The sequence below is a fragment of the Leptonychotes weddellii genome, chromosome 12 (genome assembly GCF_054177405.1).
Source record: "Leptonychotes weddellii isolate Sample4059 chromosome 12, ASM5417740v2, whole genome shotgun sequence".
Taxonomy (NCBI): domain Eukaryota; kingdom Metazoa; phylum Chordata; class Mammalia; order Carnivora; family Phocidae; genus Leptonychotes; species Leptonychotes weddellii.
In genome coordinates, this window is record NC_138380.1 from 42,190,248 (window position 1) to 42,214,380 (window position 24,133).

A 24,133-nucleotide genomic window follows, 5' to 3' on the forward strand; every position below is an offset into this window, starting at 1 on the left:
GAACCTGACTCCCTTGCCCCAGGCCACTGTCACGGAGGAGGGACACCCCAAACAGGCAGGTACTGTGAAAGCATCTCATCCTTAACTCCCTCGACACAGTTTAGCTGATAGCCAGCAGCAGACGTAACATGTCAAGAACCAAATTGAACTCAATTGTTCAAAAGAAGAAAATTACAGTTCTGTGAATAGCTTATGGCTCATCACCCCTTTTATGCATGGGTTTAAAAATATCCATGATATATATATCTTATGATCCCCTCCTTGTAGAAAGAAAGCATCACAGAGAAACACCAGAAGGGATGAGATGAAGGGGAAAAGTTAGCAAAGATTTTTTTCATGGTGAGCTGAGGATGTTCTCCACCTTCTCTACCTATATATTTTCTGATTTTCCCAAATTAGCAGGTATTAATTTATTCATGTTTTAAGAATAAAATTCATACCAAAGCACAGTGGGAAAATTCAAAAGTTAAAAGGCACGTAAGAGGTAAGAATGTAAACATTACAGAGTAAAAGCTCTCTTCTCCTAAAGGTATCCATTGTCAACAGTTTCATGGGATTCCTAGTAGGAAAAAAAATGCATATATGTTTCCTGAAGAGAGCATTTATTACTTTTCAATGGACCAAAGCCTCTTATTTCTAAAAAAAGAAAGGGAAACACAGAATCTGAAGTTTTTAAGCTAACTTCCCTCTAATGCAAAATGATCCTTTTTCTGTCCTTAAGAAAATGTTTCTTTGCTGTCCTCTCACTATGTAGTTTGTGTGGCTTGGGGGTTGGAAAACGATTAACTAAAACGTTGTTCAACAAAACTTTGACAAAACAAAGAAAATGCACAACAGAGTTCCTTTTTGTCCCGTTTCGTAGGCTTTCCTTTCTCTTTTTCTTTATTAATTGTGCTCTCTGTGAGCAAAAATCCCGATCAGTACATTGAAGGAAAAAGAGCATCCTAACTAACTAACTAGGTTAGATGTTAGGGACGTGAGGATGGCTGAAAGCAGAGGCCAGCATTCCTGGACAGGCATTCCAGGGGTCCTGGCTGAATTCCCAAGGCTGGAAAGGAAGGTTCAGAAATGCCATTAGGAAGTCACTGCTAGGCTGGGACACATAAGAGGGTCATTGATCACGAAGATGAGGCCCTGATGGGGAAGTGAATAGAGGAAGAAGGTTTGGATTGGCCAGGAGGGCTTGGGACGTGGACTTGTTTGAAGACTGTGGCTCATAAGGCCTCCAGGTTGGACGTGGGAAGAAAGGGATTTGGGCACTGGACCCCCGCGCGGGTTGTTCTGCCTGTGCTTTGTAAGCTATACCACACGGCACGCCACGCCACGCCACGCCACAGCCTGAGACTGAGAAGGCTCTCTACGAGATGCCTATTTGCTTTACAGTAGGCTTCTGAGGAAGTAAGACAAAACAAGAGTTGAAATTAAGAGGAAAATGGGAGGAAATAATCATTGTGGTATTGAGGCAATTTGGCTAATCTATCCGAGCCAAGAGAATTCATCATTTAGGTTTTATGAGCCTGCAGGGAAATGGGGTGATTTCCCCGTATTGCCTTTACTGACGTACGTGAAAGTAAGGAATTCAGCCACGCGGTTTACAATCTTTGACGCTCTAAATGTTTACATAGCATCAAGGTAGGAAGTGAAATAAAATACTAACAGCACCTCAGTCATGGAAAAGCCTGCCGTAGGTTTCAAATACTTGAGGTGCTCAGTGGCCGCTTTGCAGGAGAAAACTACAGCAGGAAATAATCCCTCCCACATTCATGGAAGCCAAGCACTTGAGTCTTATAAAGAAAATTCAGTACAAAGGGGTCTGATGGCATTTATCCTTATTATTAAACACTTGCACAATGGACATTTGATGAAGACTATATATTAGAAGATTTTTAATTTTTAATATTTAAATGACATACAAAATGACTATTACATTATTAAAACAACGAATAGCATGATACATACTCTCTTCCATAATATTTTGGTCTGTTCTCCACCTATATTAAAAAAAGGGAAAATATTAATAATGCATTTGAATTCAAATCAGAGACATAAAAATGCTACTCAAATGAACATAGCTAATCCTGGTAGTAATTTTATTACAGTTTTTATTCCCCAAATCAGAGATCCATGAAACCACAGAGTTAGCCAACGCATTCCTCTATCTTGGATAGGATGATGTAGAATCATCATGTTTCTCTAATCATTAGGCTCATTCTCCACCTAAACCCAATCACCCAATAAAAGAATTTTCAAAGGAAACAAAGAAAAATATTAAGAAATTTATAAAGATATTACAAGACATCATCCTGAAAAATAAAATGAATAAAACTTCAATCTTCATCCAACTGTTCCATTAGGTATTTATAATAAGAATAAGAAGTGCACCTGGATTTAAAGTTTCATTTGGTCTCTTTCCAGATAAAATCAATATTCTTATTTTTAAACAAATGGCGAATGGTCTGAAATTCACTTGATGCCAGAGGTACAAGATACAGAGGACAAGATTTGTCCTTGACTAAAGGACATAAGCTTGACTTGACTAAAAATCATAAGCATGCCAGAAAATATTTTTCAATCACATTTTGAGCTTGGGGATTATCACACTGGATTTTTATCAACTATATATGATAATCTACTTTCATAAGAACTTTGTTTTCTTGTGTTCATGGTGTTAGAATGGGTAAGAAATGAACATGAATTCTCATGCTCAGCTTTTGTTCTTCTAGCCTAACTCCAGGGACACTGAAGATATAGGAGAGCCACATTGAGTTACGGATTCTCATTGAGGCTTATGGCAGCAAGTTTATGTTTATTTACTAGAGTAAAATGGGAGTCTAGTAGCCCTTTCTTTGTCGTCATTTCTGTCCACAATCAAATGGGCAGTTTTCTCAGCAGGGCTCACAGGCACAGTGGTAGGATTTCAAGGTACTGGGCAGTTTCCTGGCTCCCTCCATCCTCCAAAGGATGCAGGGGATCTGAGAGGGCATTCAGGAGCCATGAAGCAGAGGAAAAGGCTCAGAAAGGGGGAGTCAAGGACCATATTCACAAGCCTGCCTTGGACAAGCCTCACTGGCATAAAAATCATCATCTAGACACGTCTGAATATATGTTCACTCTTCTGTGCATTTCACACTTGAAAAGCACTGAACCAAGAGAGGGTATTCATAACTCTTAATCTTCAAGGTTTGAAGTCTGCTCAGTGTCATTTACAAAGGAAGATCTAAATAATATCATTAACAGAAGCACGAAGTGTGTAAAAGACACCTCGTTATCTGATGTGTGCTGTTACTCTATATGCTGGTAAGCTTTTTAATATGAGTTGAATATTTTGCCATTTATATCATTCTATTAGCTTTCAAAGTTCTTTCATACTTTTATGATACTGTAGATATGTATCTGCAACACCAACATGCCATAGAAGAAATTTAAACCAGAAAAGTCAGTGGAAGTAAATAATATACAATGGGTAAGATAGCTCTCCAATCTTTGAGAGTCAATATTCCATTCCTTTGAAATGATTCCCTGTATATAAGGACAACTTTATCTCCATCTTTTTGGCTGAGCCATAATACACATTTGCAAATCTGGGTGTAGCTCCCAGCCCCATTCCCCACTTCTCTCCTCTTATCTCCCCCAAAGGGAAGAGTAATTCATCTGACTTCCCAGATGGACAGCATGGGAGATAGAGCCTACTACTAACTCCTGGCATGCAAATAAATAGTTCATGAATGTTGAATCTGACTCCAAAGAAGACAACAGATTGCTTTCAGTTCATTAATCAATCATAAAAATATATGGCATGCTTACTACGTTCAGGGCTCTGTGTTCAGCCCTGTCATCACTCATGAAACAATAACCTCACAGGTGTGGAGAGGAAAGGTCTGAGCTGCTCAGGGGTGTTCTGCATTTGCAGCAGAGGAAACCAACCTGAGAAATCTAACATAGGCCCCCAAATAGAAAAGTCAGTATTTATGGTGCCTTGAGGGATACGAAGTAAGATCCTGCCTGGAGGACAGTTTGATCTAACTGAGGGACCAATCTGCGTATGAAAACCACAAGACCATACAAAAGCACTGAATTGTGTGGGACAGACCACACATGAAATAGAGCCTGGAATAGATCCAAATATTGCATGGATGTATACTAAAATATTACTCTTTGTTTATCTGAAATTCAAATTGAACTAGGCATCCTGTTTTTATTTCTTTTTTCCTAAATCTGGCAACCCTACCTAGGAAGAGAGGAAAGGTGAAAGTCAGAGGCAGTGAAGAGAGAGGATGTGGTCATTCATCGGGTCACTGCTCCCCCTTGCTTAGGGCTGTTTTGATAGCAGTCTGATTCAGTCTTGGATGCCTTTGTTGTCTCTGCCTTTCTTAAAGATAATATAGCTGTCCTTGTTAAAGTGAGAGAGATAGTGGCTGGGATTAAAACAACAACAAACAAACAAAAACCTATTCTTTTCCTAAACTTTTTTTTCACAGGGGTCTAAACATAGTCTCTCTCTCCACACTTCACTAAGCTTTTAACCAGTCAAGAGCTTAAATTAAGTTAAACGGCCCTAGAAAAATCACATGTTTTCAAGGTGGATAATAGATCCAGACAAGCTGAGCGTCAGGACTCCTAGGAACAAAGGACCTGACTAGACAGACTAGTAACCTCTACACTGTGACCCAGTAATACCCGGAGGAAGCTTGACTCAGTCCCCAGGTGAGGCTCTGTGTCAGCCACTGGGAGAATAGGACTGACCTATGAAATGTGGATTGATTAAAGAAGATGTAGCACTGAATTTCAGTTTCCAATTGTACGAGATTCTCTTCAGTGAACAAGACAGAAGACAGTTGATAAATAAAGAGTAAGGCAGCTCGGAAGCTCCTCTCACATTCTCATTGAAGATTATCTTTGTTAAAATCAAGAACTTGATCAAAAAATAGAGGGCTAATTTAGGTAGTCACATGGATTCAGCAAGGGGCAAAAATGTAACAAATCCCAACATGAGAGAAGGTTGGTTCTGGAGCATTCCTGCCACTGATTATCTCAGGACAACAAATGGAGTTGGACAGCCCATCACCTTGGTGAACCTGGTCACTGTGGAGATGACTAACAGAAATTGGATCTGCAATGCCTGCTCTTGGGATTTAGTGCTCCAACTCCAAGAAGTGAAAGAAGCCCACCATCTTAAGAAAACAAAACAAAAAAATATAATAACTTGTGGATAAATTGCTGAACCCTAAAATACTGGATCCTTAGATGATCTACCTGGCTCAGAAAGGAATACCTCTCTACGGAAGAACACCGAGCAGATGATCAGTGAAAAAACAAACACATGAAATGGGTCTTCCCAAAGCACAGGTATTCGGTATATCTGGTGTAGCCATGCAGATTCTTTTTAAAAATATAATTGAAGATTTTATTCTACATAAGCATCATCTATGGGAGGATAGTGCCCTAAGGTGGGCAATACTTGCCATTGATGTCAATGTTGATCATAACGTTTTGGAATTCCTCTTTTGGAACTTTCTTAAGACTTATCACGCTTTCTCTTGAATATCCTTACAGCTGCCTTTCTCAAAGTGTGGTCTGATCATTCAAAACAGAAACTTCAGTATGCTTATTAAAGATAACAGATTAAGAACCTACTATTACTCCCTCCTTTAGACCAACTGAACCAGAATTACTGAGGGGGGTGCTGCTATTTGATTAAGCTCTAGATAATGCTTAAGCATACACTAAAGTCAGAATCACCAGTATACGGAAACAACATATCTGTTTTTTGAGTTGAGAGTGGCTGTTATTTCAGCAAACAGGCAGAAGTTATTCAGAGCCAAATTCGGTAAAAAGGGAAGTGATCCAACCAGGAAATACATTTGAGACAAAAATGAGAGGCATGATCCTAAGAAAATAAAATCTGTACTGTATCCTGTTCTGAAGGTGTTTTTTTTTTTTTTTTAGATTTTATTTCTTTATTTGACAGAGAGAGCCACAGAGAGAGAGGGAACACAAGCAGGGGGAGTGGGAGAGGGAGAAGCAGGCTTCCCGCTGAGCAGGGAGCCCGATGTGGGGCTCGATCCCAGGATCCCGGGATCATGACCTGAGCCGAAGGCAGACGCTTAACTACTGAGCCACCCAGGTGCCCCCTGAAGGTATTTTAGAAGAGACATTCCCAACATTCTCTGAGCAATGGGACCTCAGCAGAAATAAAACATGGCTTCCCAAGGTGATGGACTGGAAAGGGACCACACTCACATAATATACGTGTTAAAGTAAAATCTATTTTATGACTTTACAGTCACACCTCAAATATAATTATTGCCAGTACTGTGACTACTGAAAATGGTTTTAGTCCCGGCTAATCCTGTTCATACCCTCCACACACCGTGTTCCTACTGATCTACAGCCAATGCAAATGTTATGGCTTCTTGCCGGAGGGTCTCATCACCCCACATTCATCCGATGCTCCAATCAAACAGAGTTACTTGCAGTTCCATAATTTGCTCTCTCCAATATGTCCCCTGTTTTTCATGTTCTTATTTAAAGATTCTGAACTTTCTTTTAATAAAATAGGGGCAGATCACGTGATGGTTGAAAGGGCAGGCTCTAGATTCACACTGTCTGGCTTTGATGCCAAATCTGTGTATCCACAAGCAAGTTACTAATCTCTCCGTTCCTCTGTTTCCTCATCTTTAAAATGGACATGATAATAAAAGTACACCTGCCTCATTGAGCTGTTGTAATAATTAAATGAGTAAATACGTGCAACGTGCTTGTAGCAGTGGTTGGGACACAGAGCAATTCAATGATAATTAGCTATTACTGGTATCCAGAAAGGGCCTCCCTGCACAGGAAGAAAAGTTAGGCCATTCTTTTTTTTAATTATTTATTTTTAAATTTTTAATTCAAGTATAATTAACATACCGTATTATATTAGGCCCATTCTTTTCTGTGCTCTCACAGCTCTTTTTATATTTTAAAATATATACTTGCTCGTTTCTTCTCTAACTACTTTATGAGTTTTTCGAAGCAGCAATTTTGGTCTTCATCATCATTATATTCCCAGGATTTTGCCTCTGGTCTGGCACAGAATGAGTGTAGTTCTCTGAATCTAATCCACTCTTAAAAATGTGTCAGGCAGCAAAGTGTCAAACAACAAGAGCCTATATCCCGTTATTTTAAATAGAAAAAAGTAATTTATTCAAAAATATCGATTTCCCAAATATTACTAAAATGCCTTTAAGTAACTACATAACAATCTGATAAGGATTTCTGCCTACTATAAAATATTTAAAGCCCAATTACATAGTTGTTTAACACTTAACAGAGTAATTAACAGGTATATTGGTATGTAGTCCACTGCTGAAGAGAATAGGAACCTCATTATCCTATACTGAGCAGGTACTATAAAAAAAATACTGTCTGGGTTAGACCTGCATTGGTAGTGCTCCCTGGTATCTGGCCTAAACAAATACCAAAGGGCTAATCCCTCAGGGAAAAAGTAGAGAGAATTATGGATATCATGTGCAATGTGCTTAAACACAAAACCAGGTCGATCAGGAGAACAGAGAAACTCGAGAAGCCCCCTTCCGTCTCCTAGCTCCCTGCTCCTCAAAGCGTGATCCTGGGGCCGGCAGCACTGGCCTCACCTTGGAGCTTGTTAGGAATGCAGCATCTGCGTTTCGTAGGGAAGTCATGGGCACATGAAAGTTTGAGAAGCTGCCTATGCACATGAGAACGTATCATAGCAGGTGAGAACTTGTTATAGCAGGTTTTTAGCTGGGAGAATGATTTTGGCTAAAACTTTCTGCTGAGTTGCTATAGCAGATATTCTGATAGAGAGTGTTTGGAGAGCAAAGGATGCCTGTGCTCGTTATATGTTTGCGGAATGAGGCAAAGATTATGAAGGCAGAGCCCTGGTGTCAATTCAATTGCTGTGTGACCCTGAGTAGGTTATTAAACTGCTTTGCATCTCATTTTCCTCAATTTCCAATAAAACTGGGGTTATAAAAATGTACTATTTTAATAAAGCTCAGATGAGATAACACACGTAAAGAACTGTAGGGCTGGGAACACCATGGTAATAGGTTAGCATTTACGCAGTGCCCACCCTGTGCCAGCAACAGTCCTTAGGCTTTCACATGTGTGTCTGTCTCATTGAAGTCCCCAAACAACCCTATGAGGTAAGTGAGTGCCATGATTTTGTAGACAGCCGCTAAATAACTAGCCTGAGGTCATGGAACTGGGAAAGGGCTTCAGACCCAGCACAGACACCTTGAACGACCGTGATTCCCAGCTTCTTCGGAGTAAATACCAACCAATGCGGATGCCTTTGTTGGCAGGCACACAATTCCCCCCTTTGGTCACATATTAGATCATCTGAATTGTCCTTAACTTTTCTTTGCCAGGATTGAACACTCTAAAATCTCTTTGGAATGAACTGAGTTCTGTCCATGAGTTAACAAACGAGAATTTGTCATGAATTTGCCTACATGTAGTGATACTTCGGGTCTCTCAACTGTTTCCCTGTAATTTAAAATTTTATGTATTCCCAGCTACCTGGTTTATTTTCCAATTTATTCTTCTAATTTTAAGGAATAATTCTCAGCATTTTGCAAAGCTTGAGAGAACAGGAGGGTGACAGCTGCATAGTGAGAGACAGGAAGCATAATCCTTAAATGAGTTTGCTTTATAGTCAGATTATCATTGCCTAGATAAACACAAGTTCTTTTATATTCAACACAAAGACATTTAAAGGATATTGTGAGTCCTCTGTAAACAAGGTTTCCAATTATTGAAAAAACAAAGCTTTTATAATCCCTCAGCAGCTGGTATATGTTAAGTTTTTACTTAACAGAAATAATTTTAGAACCCAATTTAGCAACCTCCTACACCGGGCAGTTAGACTTCTGAATTTTCTGAGATACAGATCAAGTTCAGGAGAAAAGGCTTTGATGGGGGGATTTATATTGGTGATGTTGGGCACTTTTATCCAGAAAAAAAAATATATGGGTAATTCCCTTCTAATTAAAAATCAAAGTTCTCTATTGAAAAGGACAGAAAGAAAATGCAAGTACTGAGATTTATATTCTTATAGTCAAAGTGCATAGTATACAATGAAAATTGAGCAAACTTCAAAATCTCCTGTTTCTTTTCATCTAGAATCGAAGGCCTTCTTTTTCTTTACGGCATTACTTTAAGGCTTCTAGAATTCTGATGGGGCACTGATGGGGTAAATTCCTTCCTGCCTTGACTGCAATGTATTATAGAAATATCTACTGGCTGGTCTTTCTGTAATAAACCTCCTTAAAATGTTACCAATGGCTTTCCAAAGTTCTGTAAGTAGATACAAGTCAGGCACTTTAATAACCCGGCGTAAATATTCTGCTAATTTTTAGAGGTACACAGTGTATCAGATTAGGGGTGCTCAGGACCAGAGCAGTTCGCATTCATTTAGTTTGTTTTCTGTCTCCTTTTTTTTTTTTTTCAGATTTTCCCAGGAATTGTGATGTAAAAATCAGTCATAATATTAGAACAAATAAGAAGTAAAAGAATTTTCTTAGACCAGTGGTTCTCAAGTGGGAGGGTGGGTGGTGTTTTTGTTCCCCGGCGGATATTTGGCAATGTCTGGAGATAGTTTTGATTGTCATGAGGGGAGGGTGCTATTAGCATGTGCTGGGTAGAGTCCAGGGATGTTGGTAAAATCCTGCAACGCACAGGACAGCCCCCACCCTCTCCTACAATAAAGAATTATTCCAGCCAAAATATCTATGGTGCCGAGCCTGAGAAACCCTGTTTTAGACAAAAAAGAACTTTGGACTCATGAACATTCCCAAGAAAGATTATTCAAAAAAATTTTTTGGACCAAAACACAAACAAGCAATAAATACTTTAAATACACAAAGTAAAGTGGAGTAAAAAGAAGATAAGAGGAAATATTTATGAGAACACTGATAATTTATAAAATTAGCTTTTAAGAAAAGACTGACCCTTCCAACTACTCAGCGAAATAGCTCAGGTAAGTACCAAACTGAATGGACCAAAATCTCAATAAGATAAAGAAGGGAACCCCCATTCCTCCCTTGAAAAAACTGTAAACAACCTGAAATACAGAAAATATTAAGAAAAAAATTTAAGTTATTACTTGAGAGTAACCATCCATGCTATGCATACATGTGAACTAATGTTTAAATCCCTTACTGCTATGGGATTTCATGCCTCACAGCATGTTCCTTTGAAACTCTGCCCTGATCACTGGGTTGGAAACAAAACTTCACCGCACATGGCTTCCCCGGTCCCAGAGGAACCTCTCTGCCCCAGGGAGCTGAATGGCTGGCTGTCCAATACCTTAGCAGTGTCCTGAGGTTTCATTATATAGGCAACCATACAAAATATTCATCATAAAAGAGGAAGGTGAATTACCCAAATTAGCTGTGTTTGGATTTGAAAAATAATGGCAGGGCAACTACACCCAGACACGCACATTCAAATGCCCCACCTCGCACATTAGCCCTTTTGTTCCTGGCTCTGGTTTTCTCCAAGCTCAGACCTACTGACACTGACTTAGAACCTGGGAGGGCAGGGCTTGGGAGGAGCAGAGCAGGATCCAACACTTAACGGGCACCTTCAATATGTGTGCTACAGTTCTCCAAAAAGGCAAGTCACACAGCACTTGATATTCCCTTTTTGCAGATGAGGAGAGAAAAGCCCATATGGTTGGATTACTTGAAGATCACACAGTGGCATGGAGAGGAGATCCAAACCAACACCTGATGGATGCCGAAGTCCATAGTCTTTTTTTACACCAAAAGGAAGGGAAATTGTCCACGGGACAACAGAGGTGATGCACTCAGGAAAATCATTGATTCTGCTATAATAAATAGGTGGATTGACCCCCAAATTGTTAGACTCATAAAAGTGCCCATTCTGGAGACCTGTGTGAGCTGACTCACCAGCAGATATTCTATTACATGTGATGGCCAACCTCCTTTACTCTTCATCCCTCCGAATGGTACCACCAGATCATCATCCATCCACCTACTGCCCAAGCTAGAAACTGACATCCCAGACTCCTTCCTCTCTCCCAATCCCACCTGTATTCTGCCACTAAATCCTGCCCATTGTATGTAATTCCTTACTCTTGAAATGGTCTCTTTCTTTCCATGTCCACTATACTATCTATTCACCTGAGCCCTTGTAATAGTCTTTTTACAGGTTTTCCTGTCTATACTTTTATCACTCTCCAATCTGTCTTTCATACTAAAGTCAGAAAATGCAAATCTCATCAAGTTCTCTGCTCAGAATTCTTTACTGGCTCCCCATTGCCAAGTAGTCAAACCTACACAACTCAGTGAGTCTATCCCAAACCACCCTACTTATAAGTGGTACCTCTTCACCTTGGCATACGCCCTCTCTATTTTCTGCCTTATTTTTTCCCATGACACTTGTCATCATCTGAGATACTATGTATTTTACTTGCATGTTTATTGCCAATCTTTTTCTTTCAAATGGAAACTACACAAGGATAGAAACTTTTATGGTTTGCTTATTGCTATTATCCCGAGTCTAGAACACAGCTGACACATGGCAGGTGCTCGATAAATATTTGTTGAGTGAATAAATGAATGGCAGACAGGATTTTCTAGCATGGTCTTGCTTGTGTATCCAGAATATGTCCCAACCAGCACACACACTCTTGCCCTCCACATCCTTATTCCCCAATTCTTTATGTTCCTGCCACAGAGATCCTTGTAGTTTCTGAAACACATCCTGTTTAGTCATACATTCCAATCATTCTTTGGATGGGATATTTCCTCTGCTTGGAATTCTAATACTTGCTCTCCAACCCTTCTATGCCTTAACCTGGCAAAATCTCACTGATCTCAAAAATAAGGGGAAATTGTCTTTTTATTTATTTATTTTTCATGTATAATTAACATGCAGTGTTATATTAGTTTCAGGTGTACCATATAATGATTCAACAATTCTGTACATTCCTCAGTGCTCATCACAATAAGTGTACTTTTGATCCCCTTCACCTATTTCACCCATCCCCCACCCGCCTCCCCTCTGGCAACCACCAGTTCTCTATATTTAAGAGTGTTTTTTGGTTTGTTTTGTTTATTAAATTCCACATATGAGTGAAATCATATGGTATTTGTCTCTCTGATGGACTTATGTCACTTAGCATTACACCCTCTAGATCCATCCACATCGTTGCAAATGGCAAGATTTCATTCTTTTTTATGGCTGAGTAATATTCCATTGTGTATATACACCACATCTTTATCCATTCATCTATTGATGGGCACTTGGGCTGCTTCCATCTTGGCTATTGTAAATAATGCTGCTATAAACAGAGGGGTACATGTATCTTTTCAAATTTGTGTTTTTGCATTCTTTGGGTAAATACCCAGTAGTGGAATTCCTGGGTCATATGATAATTCTAATTTTAATTTTTTGAAGAACCTCCATTCTGTTTTCCACAGTGGCTGCACAAGCTTGCATTCCCACCAATTGTGGATAAGTGTTCCTTTTTCTCCACATCCTTGCCAATGCTTGTTATTTCCTGTGTTATATATATATATATATATATATAAAATATACACAAAGGAATATTACTCAGTCATAAAAAAAGAATGGGATCTTGCCTTTTGAGATAATATGAACAAACCCAGAGGGTTTTTCGCTAGGTGAAATAAGTCAGACAGAGAAAGACAAATACTATACAATTTCACTTACGTGTGGAATCTAAAAAACAAAACAAATGAATAAACAAACAAAAAGCAGAAACTGATCCGTAAATACAGAGAACAAGTTGATGGTTGCCAGAGGTGGGGTCGGGGGGGATGGACAAAATGGGTGAAGGAGAGTGGGAGATACAGGCTTCTGGTTATGAAATGAATAACTCATGGCAATAAAAGGTACAGCACAGGGAATATAGTCAAGAGTATTATAATAGTGTTGTATGGTGACAGATGGTAGCTACACTTGTGGTGAGCATAGCGTAATGTATAAACTTGTTGAATCACAGTATTTTACACCTGAAACTAATGTAACATAGTATGCTAACTATACTTCAATAAAAATAAATAAATGGATAAATAAATAAATGTAAAAAAAGTAAATATGAGGTAAAATGCTGCCATCTTGGGAAAATCTTTCCTGGCTGCCTCAAACCAGCTTAGGTATTATTTCTTATCCTCCCTTTGAACTAAAGGCCTGAGTTAGGGCCATAATCTTAGTGGAATTGGGATTGTTGGTCTTTATGACCTCTAGAAGTGAGCTCCTTGAGGGAAAGGCTCCTGTCTTTCTCTGTTGTCCTGATACCCAATAGGGTATCTTGCACGGAGCTCTGCTTCAATAGAAGTAATTGATTGTCTGAAAGACAGCTCTGTTGGAGTTGATTCTTGCATGCATGGCAACAATACAACAACAGTAATAATTGCTAATAGTTATTAAGAACTTTTATTGTCCCAAGGCATTATCCTAAGCACTTTCTTTACATATATTAACCCATTCAATCCTCATGACTATCTAGTAGGTAAGATCTATTACAACCATTTACAAAGGATGAATTGAGATAGAGAGAAGCAGAGTAGAGAAGCAGACTATATTATCCTGGGGCTTGGACTCTAGCCATCACACTCTATTGCCTGGAAGTGCATCAGTCTTGCTTCCTGGATCCCTGGAGATGTCCTGCTTCACATATCCTTCCCAAAGCCCTTTCTTTCTATTAAGGTAATTTATTCATATCCTTCCAACTACCCTCTATTCCCCATCTTTTTTTTTTCCTCTAAATTTAGCCAGAATTGATTTCTATTGCTCACAATAGAATCCTAAGTGATATTCCCATTAAATCCCAATCTCCAAGGCTGGAGCCAGGGTGGCTGTAAGGTTTACCAAGCTCTACAGGGAATTCTGACACACATATTAGTACTGGGAAGCACAAATTTGGACAGCAGTTCCAAAACATGGAGAGAATGAATACCTTCCTGGAAGCTTGGGATATCTTCCTAAGGCTTCTATATTGATTTTGACCCAGTCTACATGGATTTTGATCCACTCTATGTGGATTTTGATCCTTTTCTCACTGTAGGCTTCCAAGAACTCCCAAAAGCCTATCTATGGGTGGCACTCATCTCTCTAGCTGGCCCAGAGCATCTTCCCAGCAGCTCATTCTGACCCAGTCTTCGTTGCTACATCTTCCCTGGCACTCATTTCTTGGCTTTCTGTGTTGGCCCCCACCACTCACCTTGAGCCCTCCTTGTGAGGACAACCCAATTAGGTATACTGCTCTGACTCTGCCCTATTACTGTTGGCTAGGTCTTTGTATTCATCCTCTGGCATCCTGAAGCCACAGCTCCACATAAGATGGCTTTTTCCCTCCATCAAGCCAAATCCCATGGAGGTCAGCCATGTTGGCCAGACTGGCTGGCTGGCCTCCCACCAGGGCAGGAGAATCAAACATGATGGGTCCATCTGTCCATCCTCCTGATACTTCCTACAGAACAACACTGTATTTCAAAAAATCCCAAAAAGGAGAATCAAAATTTGGGACTTAATCATGGATAGAAATTTTAGGCTAACATCTAATCTCATATTCTTCTTGCTTAAAAATACATTTTCCCCCTTCCTTTGGTCTTTGGTGTAGATGAAAACCTAAGACTATTCTCTATAGGATAAGGTTTCCACTATTAAAAGCCATCTCCATGTCACCTAATTGCTTGTTCTTCCTCCCTAAATAATTCTTGTTCTTTTAACTTTTTTTAATAGATCTTATTTCCAATCCTTAATTCATCTTCATTATTCTCCTTGGAACTCTTTTTAAATTCTCCAAATACCTCTTAGGTTCAAAAAGCTTGAAATACCCAATAGAATTGAATCAAATCAAGGAAAACTTAATGCTGCTATTAAATTTCTAGGGGGGAAAAAAGATTGGGCGAGTATATTCATTTAATTCCTCATTCTTGTTAGTAAATTCCTTCCTTCAGAACTTAATGGTGTTTGGTTTAAGTGGTCCTGTATGTACTTTGGAAAAGGTAAAGAATGCCCATCATTCTCTTTCTTCTCAGTTTTTTTCTCCCTCCTTCTAGAGTAAGAGTATTTCAATCTAAGTATTCAGTGTAAGTATTCAAATGCATGTGTTCCAACTGATGAATAAAATTAATCCACCTGAAGAAAAAGAAAGGCGGACAGAACTAAGGAGATGGTAGAAATGAAAGACTGTCTAGCGAAATGTCCTCAATCTTTTTTGCATTATAATCTTTCTTTGGAGCCATTTTACATGTTTTTTTCCTTCCTAATCATCTCTCCCAAATGGAATTTTACTACAGATAGACTGTATGCCTATTTATGTTCTATATGTGTATCTGTGCTTTACACATTAGAAGAGTGTGCTCCCTTAAGAACTGATGTTCCCCCCTCGCCCTTGGGGTTAATATCACCCCGATTGAGAACTCATTGTCTGATGAGATCAGTGGGGCTTTCAGAACGCTTTTAACATTCGTTGTCCCTCCAGGAAGGTGGAATATGTATCTTTGCCTCCTTCCTATAGACAAGAAAGCTGCAGTTCAGAGCGGTAAATTAGTTTGCTCACAGTCCTACCCAGGGCTAACAGCAGATTTAGGAAACGCAGTCCCTGCTTTCAGATCCAATACTCATTCCTCTATATGGTGATGATGTCATAAAATCTGGAAGCCTGGTCTCTATTATTTTAAAAAATTACCTAAATTAGCATTTCTGAAAGAGGCACTCCCCACTAAAATAATTCCCCATATGGTAATAAATAAGAGTGAAAGTGCCTTATTAATAAATGTCCTTGCTTTTGAATTCTTTTTCTGGTGAATTAGTCCATGTTACAAATCCTTGAGTTAGCTTTATGGTGCTTCCAGCAGCCCTGACACGAGACACGCTTGGGCTGTTCAGGGCCGTGCACCCAAGAGATTGTTTTTGTTCCCTGGGCCAGGGCACATCCTGCCATTGCTCTTCTTGCACAATCTTTGTTTTTTCTACTTGACCTTTTATTACGAAAATGTTCATACATACAGAACAACTGAAAACTTTTACAGCAATCACTCATGCACACCACTTAGATTCTATAATATTTGCTGTACTTGCTTTATGACATACCTATTTATTCATCCCTTTGTCCATCCATTTATTCAACTTTTTTAGGGGATGTATGTCATAATAAGTGGCACACATAGCCCTCTTTCCCCAAATGCGTCAGCATGCAAATCATTCATCAGAATTCAAGAACATACAGACTTTTCATAGGAGGGTAATACCAGTTTTGTTCCTGAAATTAAAGAACGCAAGTTTGTTTACATGTTCAGGTGGCATTCCCGGATCAACAGATTCTACACGCCTCTTTAATTTCCTGCTTATGGAGTCGGCCACCTTTTCTAACAGGCTACCATTTCTTGATGGGAGAAAGTGGCCACGAGAAAGTTGGAAAAGAGTACCTGCTTATTGTCACTGCCTTGGCCTCATCCATCAATTTACACGTGTTAGACATGAAGGCCAAAATGTTTCTTAAAATGGCTTGGGATCAAATTCATCCTGAATAACAGGACTAAAATTCCCTCTCTTTTGCTAACATCTAGATAGTGTTTGGGAGATGGTAGAAATTAAAGACCAACGCTTCCCATATGTAAATGCCAGGCACTGTTAAGTGCTTTACATATATTAACTCACTTCCAAGTTACTTGTAGTGCAACACTAAGGGCTGGCAAACTTTTTCTGGCAAGACCTAGATAGTAAATACTTTAGCCCTTAAGGACCATAGAAGTTGAAACTGTCTGTTTCAAGTACTCAGCTTGCCATGGGAGCATAAAAGCTGCCATAGACAACATGTAAAGGACTGAGCATTGCTGGGTTCCATTAAAACTTGATTTACCCAAATTGTCAACCGGCTATAGTCTGCCAATGCCTCTGCTAGGCTAACAAATGTTACAGTCTGGTCTTTACAATCGGTGTCAGGACATCTTATCATTAGCTCAAAACTCAGAGCCCGTCAGTGCCTCCAAGGCCTTTTTGTTTAATGGTAGGTCAAATCATCTCTTTGTATTCGTGCCCTTCCGTCTCTTACTGTACTGCGAAGGGAGAGTCATTAATTTTTAATCTATGAGACACTGGTGCCAACTTAAAAATCGAACTGAACTAAGGCGGAAAATGGTTGAAATATACTGTTAAACAGACTAAGACTGAAACACTAAGGGATCTGACCTGCAACCTTGAAATGAAAGGTATTGTAGGAGTATCGTTAAGCATGGTCTTTGAGACGTCATGGAACCCTGAGGACCACAACAAGAGCAAAGGGACAAACCAGAAAAGTGTAATTACAGACTTGGTAGAAATACCCAGGGAGACAGGAGAACGATTCATCAAACAATCGATGTGTAATTACCTAGAAGGACACAAGGTGCTGGATGGCAACCAATATGCCTTTGTCCGGCTGTGCCAAGGCTATTCAATTTCCTTCCAAGTGGATGGGGAGATGACACTGGCTATGTAAATAAGGAGGAAGAAAGAGATACCATCGCTAAAGTAAAGCTTGCTATTCTGTCCAACAAGACAGGGAGATGCAGTGTACTTAGAGCTAATGTCAAGTGACACTGTGATTTGTTAAAGGACACAGCCAAAGGTGATGGATTACCAGTGGCTCGGTGTCAGCCTGGAGACGATGAGGGGAGGGGTGGATTGAGGCACGGAGGTGGGGCCAGGAGAGTACCAGTGCTGGACTGACTCTTATTAGCAAATTAGCCACCTACAATCCTCAATTGAGAAATGTTCATGAAGCACACAGAGGATCCACTGAGTAAAGAGACTACCACCTTGGGATATAAAAATGTAATTCAAAGTATTCCTGACATAATGATAATGGATTTGCTATTTCCATTAATGGAAATGTCCATTAAAAGCAAGAGTAAATTATCAAGGATTTGTGCACAGTCACAAGATAAGGAAAACATCTAAAAAGAGCTGGAGTTCATAATAGTATGTACTGAATATGAACAAACATGAGGATGAATCATATTAAAATGGAATTTAAATATTTTTTAATTGTAAACATAGCATAACACTAAGAAGTGTAACAATCTGGGGGGTGAGGTGGGTATAAGAAACCAGGCTACATTAAGTACTGACCATACTCATACAAGGATAAATATTTGGCCTCTGCCACGTTCCAGGGTATGGGAAAGTTAGACATAGCAAAGAAAGGCAAAAGCAAAATATTTTTTTAAAAGGTAGAAAATAACATCCAGGAGGAAGTATATCTAGACAACAAAAGAAGGCTATGGGGTGACGTGGCATCTACTTTGAAGTCCACGAAGAGTCTAGCACAGTGCTAGGCAAACAGGAAGCATCATCAGGGAACAAAGCATCTTGATTCTTCTATCCTAGAGGCCAGGGAAGGGAGCAGGACATAGAAAACAGAGGGAATGAGAACACTGGTTACAACAGTGGTCCTCACACTTGAGCGAGCGTTAGGATGACCTGCAGGACTTCTTAAAACCCAGATTTCTGGGCCCCATCTTCAGGTTTGTGATTCAGAAGGTCTGGGGTGAGCCAGGGAATCTGCATTTCTGACAAGTTCCCAGATGACGCCGTAGCTGCTTGTCCTGGGACCACAGCTGAGAAGCACTGGGTTAGAAGGCCAGTCCCAGATTTGGTCTGGGTTTGACTCAGACTCTGCCCTCCTGTGCTGCATCCCCTCTCCTCTTGGAATTCCCATGAAGAATGCCATGTGTTAAACTCTAACTCAGCACTCAGGGCACAGCGAGCCCACCAAGTGTGTTAATTCTCATTCCTATGAAAAGACTGACAACACGTAAATAATTCAGCAATATCATTTAGGGTAGTCCCATTAAAATTGGAATGGTCGGAGATTATACCATCCACACTTTTCTGATGGGAAGTAGAGTCAAGCTTACAAATCTGGTTTCAAACATCTCACTGCTTGGTTGGCCAGGCCATACTAGCCTAGGAGACGAGGCTTGCCCAGGGCCGAGTGTGGCTTAACCTTTATCAGCGTTATTTCTCAGTTAATGTTTAACTGGGTGAGTAAATGCAAAGCTTGTCTTTAAAACCTCACTAGTGCACCCAGGGCTTTGCACCTGGCTCCCCTTCCCAGATAAGCCTGGCCACACCTGAAATTTTGCTGGACCTGACCTCTGAGTCATGGAGCAGACATGCTGCGGGTTGCTCTAGATAGCAACTGCTGTGGAAGTTTGGAACAGACTGCTTCCTGTTTGGATGTGTAAGGTTGGACCTACGAAAGCCAGCACCTCCTCATGACCACTGTGCTATAGTCTGGACCGCCCCACCCTCTGCCCCCACTCCTCATTGGAGAGTGAAGGATCTTGGGTTTTGGCTGTCACAGGTGAGGCAAGGGTAAGAGAGCATGTGCTGTAATCCCTGATGCTCTCGGTTGTTCTTTTCTTCCTACAACAACTAACTACACAATGTAGTATTTCACCTCAAGTAATTCTATAAAGGAATACACATTTTCAAGTTTGATTTTCAGAAATAAAAATCACCCAGAGAGATCAAGGAAGCTTCTCAAGAAATTTTACTTGTTAATCAATCACCGTTTAATCTCCCTGTTCATTTTCCTTATTTGGTTTTAAGAAGAAACCTTCCACTTTTGCCTCAATTTATGCTTCAGCATATATATTGTTCTTTGGTGGCTCTCTCCAGTTCAGCCCACCTGTCCCCTTGGCTCAGAGCCCCTGAGTCTCTGAATTCTGTAGCAGCTTGTCCTCAGGAACCCCTTATCCTCTGTTCATGGTATCACTTGGAAATGACTAAATATTTATAGGTGCAAACATGCAGAGTCTGCATTACATTAGAACAAGTTCAAAGTACTCTAAAGAGAGTGACTTCTTTTTTGGAGGGCTATGTATTTTGTCAGTACTTGTCAATAAGAAAGTTTTTGTTTAAAAAAGCACAAAATTCTTGGTTCTATATTTGGAAAAAATAAAGTTAATCTGTCTAAAATTTACTCTAACATTCGTTTTATTAGAAGATTGTTCCCCTTGACTACAGTAGGTCTACAACCAAAGCAAGTCAAGCTCACACGAAATCACATCACGAAAAAAACCTGACTGCATTACGGAGTGAGCGGAAAGCCTAGGAGAAATATGATGGAAAAAAAGGAGACCAGTGGAGAAAGTCTAGGATAAAAAGAACAGAAATATTTCTTACCAGGGGAGAATAGCCTTCTGATTACTACACAGAAAGCCAATTAAAAGGTAATGGGATTGATTTTTGTTTGTGTCTTGCAAAATCAGTCTCATTACTTCAGAGACATACCTTGTCCAAATGTCTTGAATCAGTAGAGTTTTCATGTTCCCCCAAATGCACATAGGTTTAAAACATTTATTTTCAATGAATAAAATAAGAAAAGGGGGAGGATTGTAGAATCATAGAAAACCTCTCTGAGTTTATTTTAAATCTGATTTGAAAGGTACCGAGTTAGTTGAGAATGACATGGCCAATCAATGTGGCTTGTTAAGATCTTCCAGATATGCCTAAGACAAGATAAATGCCTCAAGCTACAAGACTATAAGACTGCAAAACCTAGGTATGGTGAATCAAAATTCTAAAAGCGTAATCATCAAGTGAAATGCTTTTTTAGGCTTAAAAGAACATTTTTTACAAATAAAGGTAGAAGAAAGTGAAATGGGCACACATTTAAGGACACCAAAAAACCAGAGAAAATGGGGCATTGAAAGTGATATTTAAAAAGTGAATATAATTCACTAGAAGGTAAAATAAGGTGTTACTGCAATTTAAGATAAGCCACTGTCATCTATACTTGGCTTAACTTCTGACGATCAAGAACAAAAAGCTGGTTCTGGTGAATGCTGGAAACCTCAGTTCTACAATTCACTTTTGCATTTAAAAAAAAAAAACAAAACTTTCCAAAATATATTATTCTATGGCAAGAGAGAGAGGAAGTGAAGCTGCATAAAAGGGAGAACAATTTGAAGTAATAGTATGTAGTTTTATTTCCCTTTTCTGAAATTGCTTTTTGAATTGAAATTCACTCCAGCAATTTCAAAAAAGACAAATGACACCAAATCATTTAGTCACAAAAGAATTTCTACTTATTGTGTATTCTTTAGGTAATTCTAGTGGAACTTGACTTTAAATTAGTCATGCACGTAAATCTTGACATTTTGGCCTTTTGTTAAGGCCAAAAGAAATTTAGAATATTCCAGGAAATAATATTAGTCTGTATTTAAGTAAGAACCTTAACCACTGCCCAAAGGCCAAGTCACTACCCTAATGACAGCATTGGGTAAATCTGATATACTATTAGTAATAGTTTGAGAATTCTAAATTCCTTATGTTAGCAGTCTCTATTTTTTTTTTCATCATTTTCATCATTTTACCATGTATTTACTGATTGCCCACTGCTGCTTGGCACTAGGTTCAGTGCTAGGGAAGTCCGTGCAGTTATGACCGATGAAATTTCTGGAGCTTGAATTCCCCTGGAAGGAGATGTATAAGTGACGAGCAAACAATTAAATATGTTGGAAATTAGATAGTGTATTAGGTACTACACACAAAATAAATGGGACGATATGACAAAGAAGATCTGATGGTTGGGAGGTGCTATTTTTTTTTTTTTTTTTACCAGTCAGACTATTTCCTCCTCTTCTTACTCCCCCAGGGGAGAAGAACGATCATCAGTGGCTATGGGCAGCTGCAGAAACAACATCTAGGGCCAGTTTCACGCTCAGAAGAGAGAACCGCGCCATGGAGATGCTAATTTTTATGGGGTCCGGGGAAGGCTTCTGTTATTAGGTGAACTTTGATCTGACACGTGGACATGCAGAGAACATTGGAGAAGTCCAGGCAAAGAGCAGATCTGAAGGCCCTATAGCACAAACCACAGCAACACTGTGGTTTGTTTAATGAACTAGAGCAGAGGTTAGTGGGACTGCAGGGCGGTGCGCTCTGAGAAGAATGGTACAGGTGGGAAGTGACCGACGCAGGAGGCCCATCGTGGCTCACAGGCAGAACAAGAAGTTTTGCTTTTATTCTAAGAGCAATGGGAAGCTGTTGAAGCTGTTAGGTTTACACTTAATAATGGTGGGCTCCTATTTGGTGAATGGGGTGTGTGTGTGTGTGTGTGTGTGTGTGAATGTGGGCTGCAGAGAGAGTGCCAGCAGTGGAAGTGAGGAGATCAGGCGGGAGGCTGTTGACCAGCAATAATCCAGGCAAGAAACGACCATGACCCAAACCACATGGTAGTCATGGAGAAGGAGGAAGTGGGCAAGTGCAAGATACAGCTGGAAGTGAATTTGACAATCGCTAGAGAGAAGGGTGAGGGTGGGAAGAGAGCAGTGAGGTCTCTGAAGTTAGGTGCCATCTAATGGAGTGGGGGGTTCAGTTCTATTTTGAATGTTAGGCTACAGGTGGTGCGGGACATCTACTTGAGGAGGTCGAGTAGACAGATGGGAACGAGGTGTTTGGGGCCCAGGGGAGAGGGCTTAGCTAGAGGTACACATCTGGGAGTCAACAGCCACAGTTCCCGCCAAACCACCTAAGCACACATTCGGCAATTAACGAATTGCTTGCAAAATGACTGACTGATAATTGTCGGAAAGGGCAAGAGAGATTTTGCATACTGCAAGATGCTTTCAATCTCTTGGCAAAAGGAGCACTCAGGAAACGCTAGTAGAGTGCCAGGTGCTGTGGCTGCCTGATAAATATTAATTTACAGCAGCAATGAATCTCAAGAAAGCAATGAACTGCCATTTCACTAACTGACCATGCCTGGCTTAATTGGCGCCAGAGCTGTTGTTCAGCTGCTTGTACCCTCTGTTCCTCATCCTCTACATCTTTTGCCTGGTGGTTTAATCCCTGATCCAGGCATCTTGCTTTGTTCTTGATCATTGTCTTTTTGGCTCTAGCTTTCAGAGAACACTGTCATTGCTCTGACTCGGTCCCTAATGTGCGTCTCAGAGCCTCCTCTGCGCAGGTTTCTGAATCTGCCTTGAATCACGAACACGGAGTACCTATTATGTGCCAAGCACTATTCTACACACTTGACACATACATGCCATTATAGCACCCCATCAAGTAGATACTGGCCCTTGGAGTAGAGGAGACCTTCATCTCCCTGAGAAGGTAAGTGCTTGGCTCTAAGGTAGGTAGTTAGAAAGTGGTAAAGCATGAATTCAAAACAGGTCCAGCTGACTCTGTAGCTGGGCTCCCCTGCCTGGGTTCACAAAGCTCATTGGATTTGGCCTGCTGAATCAGGCTGTCCCCTCCACCCAGCTAGTTCCCCAGCAAAGTCTATTAGGTGGTTGGTATCTATTCATAGCTAGCAAGCATTCAAGTCATGTTGGCCTGTGTCTTTACCTTTGAGCAACAGTGTTCCATATCTCCATAACTACACTCACTTGGTGTCCTCTTGTGAGCCCTTGTCACCTTCAATGGGAAGATCCTAACCTGATAGGGGCCCCTAGCCTGGGAGGTTATTAGTCGTCAGAGAAACAAAAGAGATGGAGTATGTCGGAGTAACGCAGCTAGGCAGGCTTGCCAGGGACAGGGTGGCTGGAAGCAGAGAGACTGAAGATTAAGAAAGAGGGCAGCAGGACTGTGGGCAGAAGAAAGGCATGGACTCTTAAAAGCTGGCTAAGGGGTGAGATGGCAAAGACAAAAAAAAATCATTAACTCATTGTTCAAAAGAAATAGCCTGTGTGGCGTTATGTAAATGTGTTAATAAAGCTTCAGTCTCTCTGGCCACATACTCAAACCGAAGGCTTTCCGACTTCATTAGGCTCGCCCCCTGAGCATGCAGGTGCGCCACAAGGCAAAGAGACATTTGCTCAAACATCGCCTGTAGCAGAAGCAGTGGTTTCACGGTGTCCAAGAGGAGGCCGTGCCTTCGCTTGAAGAAGGCCAAGTCCTGGGAGGCCAAGCAACTCGGGCAGGAATGCCTTGCAGTTAATGTGGCACTGGAGGACAAAGGGAGCTGAAGCTGCTCCTGCTGGCACGCATCTAAGCAGCACGTGTTCCGCCAACACGCGCCACCCTTTATCACCTGACACGTGCCCGGCTGGCTGGGCCCCATGCTGCCTGCTGAGCAAATGGAGCTGGTGAATATCCATTTTGGGTGAGGTTT

General features: G+C 40.5%; 1 protein-coding gene, 1 long non-coding RNA gene and 1 pseudogene across 4 annotated transcripts in view; all 3 read right to left on the minus strand.

Moving 5' to 3' along the window:
• The window catches only part of LOC145716528 (uncharacterized), a 338,765-nt gene that overhangs the window by 118,561 nt on the left and 196,071 nt on the right, over nucleotides 1–24,133 (minus strand). The window lies entirely within an intron of this gene.
• The window catches only part of CHN2 (chimerin 2), a 290,315-nt gene that overhangs the window by 108,108 nt on the left and 158,074 nt on the right, over nucleotides 1–24,133 (minus strand). For all 3 annotated transcript variants that reach the window (XM_081800343.1, XM_081800344.1, XM_081800345.1), the window contains one exon: nucleotides 1,960–1,991. In XM_081800343.1, coding sequence (XP_081656469.1) covers nucleotides 1,960–1,991 — 32 coding nt within the window. The remainder of the gene's footprint in view (nucleotides 1–1,959; nucleotides 1,992–24,133) is intronic.
• On the minus strand, nucleotides 21,638–21,756 carry LOC115944987 (small nucleolar RNA U3; annotated as a pseudogene).